Raw genomic sequence first — 9734 nt, 5'->3', positions numbered from 1 at the left:
TTTATCAACTTCTTAAATCAAGCTCGGGGGTAAAAACCACTCGCCTTCGGGTGAGAGAAGAGTTCTTGCTTCCTCCTTTGTTGCTACCTTGCTAAGAAGTAAAGTTCTATGGTGACTGTCCTAGGTGGGGATTAGAGACTAACTTCCTTCTATTGCCCAGTGAGAGTCATATTCTGAGCAAGTCCAATATATGCACAACACAAGCTGTTCCCACAATGATTTTCATGGGGACACATACAGTTCCTCATGGAAGAACCATCCCAACTTGAGGTGGGGAGACAATCAGAACCAATGGCAGAAGAACTCCAATTCAAATAACTTTCGCAACACAAGCAACCAAAACCATCACCCCCTAACAGCAATCCATACAGAAAATCACAAAATAACTTCTCCACATCCACATTCTACCCACAAAATAACTCTTCAAATAACCCAACCAACTTCCATCAACAACCAACATCTCATACACAAACCCAGCCACATCAAGAGTCTCAAAAAATCTCTAATCTAGAGATGATGATGGAAAAGCTCATGAAAAACCAAGAGATGGCAAGCAAGAACTATGAAGCATCAATGAGAAACCTTGAAAGACAAAAAGGGCAATTATCCAAGCAACCTACTGAGAGACCAATTAATGCCTTTCCAAGTGACACCATCCCAAATTCAAAGGAGGAGTGTAAGGCCATCCAGCTTAGGAGTGGTAAAATATTAGAAAAGGACAACAAGGAGGCCAGCAAGGAAGAGACAGAGATTGAGGAAAATGATAAGGTAGATCACAAGAAGGACAATGAGCCACAAGCTCCAAAGAAAGGCAAGCAAGCCTCAGAGTCACAACCACAAGAGAAAAAGGATGAAGTGAAGCCATATGTTCCTCAACTACCTTACCCTCAGAGATTTCACAAGGAGATGAAGGATCAACAGTTCCCTAAGTTCTTGGAGATTTTCTAAAAATTAGAGATCAACATTCCACTAGCTAAAGCCTTGGAACAAATGCCACTTTATGCAAAGTTTCTCAAAGAACTCATCACCAAAAAGAGGAGCTGGAAGGAGAAGGAAACTGTGATCCTCACCCAGGAATGCAGTGCTATAATCCAAAAAGGGTTGCCACCTAAACTCAAGGATCCAGGAAGCTTTTTCATACCAAGCACCATTGGGAACATACCAATTGACAAAGCATTATGTGACCTGAGATCAAGTATCAATTTAATGGCACTCTCTATGATGAAGAAGCTGTCAATAGAAGAGGTTAAACCCACCAGAATGTCACTACAACTTGCCGACAGATCCCTTATAATACCCAATAGAGTGGTGGATAACCTTCTAGTTAAGGTTGGCAAATTTATTTTCCCTGTGGACTTTGTAATTCTGGACATAGATGAGGAAGGAAGCGACTCAATTATTCTTGGAAGACCTTTTCTGGCCACAGCAAGGGCAATTATTGATGTGGAAAAAGGTGAAATGATTCTAAGGGTACATGATGAACAGATAATCCTCAATATTTTCAAAGCAATACAGCACCCTACTGAAAAAGAAAATTACATGAGAATTGAGGATGAAGAGCCAAGCTTGAAGGAGAAGCCCAATAAGTCACCTCCAAAACTCATAAGCTCATCCTTGGAGGAGAAGAAAGTAAATGAAGAGAGAAAAGGGGTTCAAGAAGTCAGAAAAGCTAAAGAAAAACTACAAGCAAAGACCCCAGTGGTGACAACTAATAAGAAAGCTCCTGACATTGAGCCTGCCAAGAAGGAAGAATCATAAAAAAAAGGGAAGAACAGTAAGAAAAGGGTGCCTAAAAGGTGGAAGAATAAAAAAATTCCAACTGAAGGATTCTCACCAGGAGATCAAGTGAGACTAATTTACCAATCAATGGAGACATCTCCACACTTTTCTGGATACTATACTGTGAGCAAGATCCTTTCACTTGAATACATAGAAATCATCAAACAGGATACCGGAAGGAAGCTCATAGTAAGAGGAGACAAATTGAGGCACTATCATCATCAACCTTCTTAACAGGAGACAACCGTCAAGCTAGTGACGATAAAAGAGCGCTTCATGGGAGGCAACCCATGTTCAGTATTCCTTAATTCATGCTTTAGTAGTAATAATAAATTGTCTGCCATCATGAATTCAAACTTTCACAAACAATTTGACAGCTGCATTAGGCACTTTTATGAAGCATATGATCAATCTCTAAGTTTGGTGTGCCTGGAGACACCCTAAGATGATTTCATGCATAATGAACATATTGATATCTTAGGATGTTTACTTAATCATTTTTTGTAGTATATAGACAAACATTAAGTTTGGTGTTCCACGTATGCTACACGTATGAATGATGAGAATCAAATTGTTTAAAGTTTTGAATTTTATGAAGGCAATGGTTGTTAGTGAATTAGTTTATGAATTTTCCTAGCCTTTCTTTCCTGCTACTAATTTCAATGTTATTTTAATTTGTGTTTAAAAAAGGGAATCTGGAAGAGGAGATTGATGGAAGTGACTATACTAGCAAGGGGTTCGGCCACTTCATGACTATGAGCCAGGGGTCTTGAACAATAAAGAGGACTAGTCACATGTCCTTGAACATTGCTCCTTGGAAAGCACCATCTTGTATACATTGGCTAGTTAGGTGTGTTGTAAGATCACCTTGATGACCGAACCTACCAACCTCATAAATAGACAATCTATGTCTCCCCTTTATTTTGCATGCACACCCTCCATTTTCACCATATACAATGAATCCCTACCATCCATTCCTTCACCACATTTAATTATAAATAACCTTCATCTTGTTCGAACCTCACCTCTTGTGTTCCTTTGATTCCAAGTCTCATTCTCATACTTTCTCATTCAGCCACCCCTCACTTCTTGTTTTCACTTGATCATTCATCCATCTTCTCTCTTTAAGCAACACTCACAACTTCCCTTATACTCTATATTCTCCATCTTTCTCTACATTTCTCTTTCTTTATTCGGCCCTTAAAGCAAGCCAATGGCAGCATCATCAAGCTCAAAAAGAAGAAAGAGAAAGGAACCTGTAGAGGAAATTCCTTTTGATAGATGGAAGTTCAAATTTGTGTTTCATGAAATACAACTCAGATGGATGGAACAAAAGAGATATTACTCGAGCTAGCCTTCCAACTCCTAAACGATGAATGCCTTGATATAAAGGAGAAAATCGAAAGGAGGAGATGAGAACTTCTCACTGACCCGCTCACACGAGTGAATGCATCTCTTGTCAAGGAGTTTTATGCTAATGCAGTGAGGGAAGACCCGAAAAATGACACTTCTTATAAGATCTACGTAAGAGGGGTAGAAGTTGATTTTAGCCCAAAAACTATCATGAGGGTTCTCGAGCTTAGATCAACACCATTTGAGGAAGCCAGCTACCACACAAGAGTAAGTGGTGACCCCGACTGTGAAGAAGTCGTGAATGACATTTGTGTTATAGGAGCTGATTGGATAAGGGACTCCAAGGGGATGCCAAGATACATTAAACGAGGAGACCTTATTCCGGAAGCTAAGGGATGATTTGAGTTTATAAGGAGATCTATTCTTCTTACTGCCAATAATTCAGAGGTCAATATCATGAGAGCAACCATGATTCATTGTATAATGACAGGAGGGAAAATAAGAGCTCATGAGATCATAGCAAAAGGTATTCAAGAGACAGCAGAGAAGAATGATCCGGATGCTTGGCTTTACTATCCTAGCACCATCCTACGCATATGTAGGAAAGCTAGAGTGGTGTTTGAGGATGAAGACCCAAAATGGGTGGCAGTTGGCAAACCAATCACCCCTCAAAGGATGGCATATGTCACAGCTGCTCAAAGTCGGAGACGGCCTCAAAGAAGGAAGAGGGTAGAACAACAAGAAGTGGAGCATCAAGAAAGAGAACAACAAAAAGAAGAACAAGCCCCAGCCACCTTGGATATGAGCTAAATATAAGAATCCATTGATGGTCTATCAAGAAAATATTTGGAAAGTCAAGAACAACAAAGGAACTTCCAACTCCAGCTAATGGATCAACAAAGGGAGTTGCATATGCAACTAATGGAGCAACAAAAAGAGCATTACTCCCAACTCTCTCAGTCCATCCACCAAGTAACCGAAAGGCAAGTCCATCAAGAGAAGCATATGCAAGAGCTCACCCAATGCCAATGTGCTCAAATAAAAGTATTCAATAAGTTCAATGTTCTCAATGAAGGAAGACAAATAAATAGAGCTGATTATGACATGAATGCTCAGGCTAAGCTCAATTACTTGGTTGGGTATATGCCCAATTTACACCCGGCAATCCAAAAGTATGATGCAGTTTATGAGGAGCTAAGGAAAAAGGAAGAGGGAAGAGCAAAGCGCCATGAAGAGGCATTGAGAAAGAGGATGGAAAATGCTGGATTCTGGAAAAGGCTAAGGGACAAACAAAGAGAGCAAGGAGATACAAGCAATCCACAGGAGGGAACCCAAGAAGAAGAGAAAAAGAAGAAGAAGAAGAAGGAAAAGCAAGCTAAAGAATAAAAGGTGTTGGAGATCTTTTTTTTTTATTAAATAAGGAAGTGCATGTATGAAACAGAACATGCCTCCACATTTAGTTCATTTTAATTAAAGTCATTTGCATTCTGTTTGTTTTCATGATATTTTGGCTTGCTAGTTTAATGCCTATATCACCTCACCTTGTTTGAATTGTATGCTTTGTTTCCCTATGCTTCAATAAAAGAAAATGTTATGAAACAGAGAAGGATAAAAGTCCAATTTGGTAAAAGATTGAATAAAATCCTAAGGTTATATGGTGGTACATGCTTGAGTACTTAGTAAGTTCACAAATAAAGTGGAAGGGTCAAAGGTTCCCTTAAGTATAGGCTTAGTGTGCATTCTATGAAACCCTTGTGAATAAAAGATCCTTGCAAAAAGAAAGAAAAAGAAAGAAAGAAGAATGAAGAAAGAACAAACAATGAATAAGCTAGGCACCAATAGCTTGACCTTAAAGATATATGCATGTGATGCTTTTGTACAAGGATATACTTGGATGATTAGGTTCTAAGGAGTGCTTCGTCACTTGATAACTTGGGTTAACTAACTTGGGATTATCAACTAAAAGTCCATTATTAAGAGAAACCTTGCTACAAAGCATTTAGCAACCCAAAGAGGTGCTGGACACCAATGTCTTAAGGATTGAATTGCAAGTTAAGTGCCTGTGGCGTGTATGTGTTGAGGAGAGGCTTGAGTCAGTAAGTCCTAAGGGGTGCTTCAACACCTAACACCTTGAACCAACTGGGTCGGGAGTATTGACTGAAAGCTTATCATAAAGAGCTGCCTCAACACAGAGCACTAAGCTTTAATAAAAAGAATAAGCCTCTAGCAAGGAGAAAAAGAAAAGCAAAAAGTTAAAACCAAGGATCAAAGAATAAAAGGGTCTCATCGATGCAGCATAGTTAATACTTAAGAGGATGCTATAACCTAGAAACCAATAAAATGGTGGACGTCAAAGATGTCATGCATGAAACTCCATGAACCAGGATTGAACATCTTTCAATAAGGACTTATTTCTCTTTGTGTTTTCATTCATTCTTCTTATGCTTTATTACTTGCTTGGGGACAAGCAAAATTTAAGTTTGGTGTTGTGATGCCTAGGCATCTTTGGCTAGTTTCACAAGCTATTTTCTATAGTTTTTACTTGGTTTCATGCATTATCTTCACCAATAAGCAATCATTTGGATGAGTTATCTATGCATGTCTTGATTTATCAAACCTTAGTGAATTATAATCATTTTCATGAGATTTATGTAAAAACTACTTGATGCAATGAATGATGCATTATCTTGTGATTATGGCAAAGCTTTGATGCACTTGTTTGATTGATGATAGGCAAGGAGAAGCAGAGGAAAGCAAGGAGGCTATGGCGTTAGTGGCCAAGTTAGCACACTAACGCCATGGTTAACGCTACACCAAGGGAGTGCTGGCGTTAGTGGCAAAGTTAGCCCACTAACGCCAGTCCTAACGTGCTCAAGGAGAAGAAGCTGGCGTTAGTAGCCAAGTTATCCCACTAATGCTAGTGTTAACATTGCCAAAGAGGAAGAAGAAGCTGGCGTTAGTGGCCAAGTTAACCCACTAACGCCAGTGCTAACGTTGCTCAAGAAGAAGGCAACATTAGTGGCCAAAGTTAGCTGACCAACGCCACTGCCCAAGGAAGAAGGCCCAACGTTAGTGTGCTAACGCCACCAACGTTAGCACACTAACGTCTTCGATCAATACATGAGTTGGGGGCTGGATGAATTGACTAGTGTGCGTACGCACCAAAAGAAAATTTTCCAGTATGCGCACGCACGAAGCAGTGTGCGTATGCACAAGTGGAGAAACTCACAAGGTTGCACACGCACGTGACAGAATGCGTACGCACAACAAGAGGAGCGTTAATGGCAATGTTAGTGTGTTAACGCCAGTAGCAACGCCAGAATGGGTTTGAAGGCTGGCGTTAGTGGCAGCGTTAGCACACTAACGCCAGTATTAACACCAGCTCTAGGGGGTACTCATGCAAGTATAAGGGCGTTAATGAGCCAACGTTGCTCCATCAACGCCAGTGTTAACATCATAAAGGGCCTGAATAACTCCTAACTTGATTCAACTAAGGTCCAGGGCCCACATACAAGTACTTGAAGACTCATTTGAAGATCACAAAAGTAGTATATATAGGAAGAGTTTTGAACTTGGAGAGGATTACTTACGCTGGAGCTTAACTTAAGACTCTTGAGTTTTATACACTTTTACATTCTGCAACTTTCCATTTTTGCTTGTATTAAGGCTTAGTTTATTTTCATGCACTTTCAATTTCCTACAATTGTTCTTAGAGTGATGATTAAATAAACTCCAATCATTAGGGGGAGGAGCTCTATTGTAATTCAAATGAATGAATGAAATTCTTCTTCTTCTCAATCCGCTGTGGTTTATGGATTAGAGAATTGAACTTAACCTCTTCTCATGAACAATTAGATCAAAGAATTGGCGATTGATTGTGTTAAGAGAAATTGAGTCGCCAAGGAATTGGGATTCAATTACTACAATCCGCCATAGATCTACTTCATATGATTGAGAATGAAGTTGAGACCCATTGATTTAAGACGGATTATGATATCTCCAATCCCTAATGAATCATACCCATTATCTTTCTTCCACTTAATTGCTTTAAATTTCTTGTTTTCTTTGATTCCCATGCCTAGAACCTATTTACGATTCATGCAATTTACTCTTCCATGCCATTTACATTCTTGCTTTTACTTCCTTGCTCTTTAAGTTTCAGTTCTTTAATTTCTTGTCATCTAAGTTTTTGCCATTTACCTTTCACAATTTACTTTCAGCTTTTTACTCTTTAGCAATTTACAATCAGTATAGTTACTTTCCTTGTCAATTATATTCTGTTCGTTCAATTACACCAAAATCATCAAATATTAGCTTGACTAGATAAATTATCTAACTAAAGTTGCTTAATCCATCAATCCCTATTGGATCGACCTCACTCAACAGTGAGTTATTACTTGGTGATTCGGTACACTTGTCGAAGGAATTTGTGTTGTGCAAATTTCCAGTCATCATTAACCTTGCTGTTGTTACTGACTAACTGGTTGAATAATTGTTGAAATTTGTTAAAAACGTGATAAAGATGCCTCAACTGCATATATGCAATGGGCATGGACAATTTTTTACTGCTTTGAATAACAAAATTCCTAGTAAGCTTCTAACTTAAGGGTGTTGATGAAGGTATGTTGGATTAGGGAGAATTGCAGAAGGAAGTTTTTGATACATCTGCAGACTCATAGGAGCATTTCTAAAACTAATAACAAATTGTGAACATTATTTTTCTTTTGTTCCTTTTTCATTTTATCTTCTAGTTTTTGTTGGTCAAAGTAAGCAAATGACTTACCTTAGGCATGTAAATATTTCCATTTGGTTTCTTAAGACATTGGGTCTTGCTATTTTTTCTGGTTGTTCTTGTACTTAGATATTTTTGTTTGTACCTTTATATTTGTCATATTATATTTTGCATTCCCTGTGGCATGTATAATAACAATAGTAACTTGTTTAATAGACAACAATTAACTAACTGATAAGTGATTATGGGGATCTCTAGTGTCATTTCTTTTGGGCAACTTCATTTATTATTCTGTAAGAAGCCAAAACTTTTTTGTTAGTATAAAGCACAGTTGTTTAAGAGATGGTTATCAACATATGCATACTTAATGGTTCTCAGAGAAAAGATATGCTAGGATTACATACTCAATAATAAAGATTTGTTATCTTTATAGAGGTTAATATGGTCACTTACATATAGTACTAATATATCATTTTAATGTATAATTTAATTTTACTCGTAAGTCAGATTATAGGTTTAACTACATTCAAGTTTGGTCATGCTAAATAACTCTTGACCTCGTCAATGTTTGAAGAGGCCATTTAGTGCAAGAATTCCAGTTTTTATTAGTATTGTCCTTCCGATACAAAATTTTAAGAACAAAATTCCACCGGCAAGTGTACCGGATCGTGATAAAGTAATAACCCACTTTGAGTGAGGTTGATCCCACGAGAATTGATCGATTAAGCAATTTTAGTTAAGTAGCCATTCTAGTTAAACAAACAATTTGATGTGATTGATTGAAATTTTTGGATTGCTTGACAGTAAAATAAATTGTAAGATATTAAATGACAAAGAAGTAAATAACTGAATGTAAACGACTGGAAATGTAAAGGGCATAAACTTAAATTGCAAGAAAGTAAATACAGGAAACTGAATGACAATGAATTTAAATTGCTAAAATGTAAAGGGACCTGAGGAAGTAAGCATAAATTTAAATTGGAAATTCAGAAAGGAAATCAAAGTGAGCAACTGAAGTGAGAAATTGAAAGAAGTGAAGAAATGATAGTGGTTAAGAGCATTAGGGATCGGAGATGATTCAATTCTTCCTGAATCAATTATTCCTAACTCCTTCTCAATCATGTAAAGAAGATCTATGGCAGATTATAGTTAACTAAATCCTAATCTCTTGGTGATTTAATTTCTCTCAACATAATTGGTGCGTGGCAGACGTTAGGCCAATTAAGAGATTATAATATCATAGAATAGCGTTACAAGTATAGCTCTTAACCAGCTAAAATCTGCCTCACCAATTTAAAAAGAGTGTCACAAAAATTTTAGAATAGAAAAATACTGGGAGTATGAATCCCAGGTCGTCTCCCAACGAGTTGCAGGAAAGGGTGCTATTTTATTAATTAGGAATTTTCCGAGAGTTTTGAGAGTTGAATAATGGGCAATTAGATAATTGTAAATTTAAGCAGTAAAAATAAACTAAGAATAATTGTTGATATTCTAAATAAAAAAGCCTTGACTGGGGGAATGATTAATTGGAAGTTCTATCCTTGTTGGGATCTCTTAAGTGTAGTATTAAAAAGGTTGTTGTTCTCACTTAGTTAACCCTTACTAAATAAAGGAAAGTCAAGTGATTAAGCTAACCCTTATTCGCAAATCCTAGTCCTCTCCCTTGGGAAGGTCTAGCGTTAGTAAATACAGAACTAGCCAACAACTTCCAATTTAGTCAACACTTAAGCCTTCCAACTCAAGTGTCTCCTTTTAATCAACCCCCATGTCAAGTCTGGAGTCTACTCCATTGACGTGAACATAATACTCAGAAAAATATAAGAAGGCATAATAAATTAATTAAAATAAAATAGAGACTGAATTAAACAAA

The 9734-nt window shown here is 37.6% G+C and overlaps 1 protein-coding gene across 1 annotated transcript; it reads left to right on the top strand.

The window, feature by feature from the left end:
* LOC107647872 lies at window positions 991-1758 on the top strand. Its single transcript, XM_016351922.1, has one exon. The coding sequence runs from the start codon at window positions 991-993 to the stop codon at window positions 1756-1758; it is 768 nt and encodes a 255-aa protein (XP_016207408.1).

This window comes from Arachis ipaensis, chromosome B01 (genome assembly GCF_000816755.2).
Source record: "Arachis ipaensis cultivar K30076 chromosome B01, Araip1.1, whole genome shotgun sequence".
NCBI lineage: Eukaryota > Viridiplantae > Streptophyta > Magnoliopsida > Fabales > Fabaceae > Arachis > Arachis ipaensis.
The sequence above is the reverse complement of the archived record's forward strand: the minus strand, read 5'-3'. Positions and strand labels throughout refer to the sequence as shown.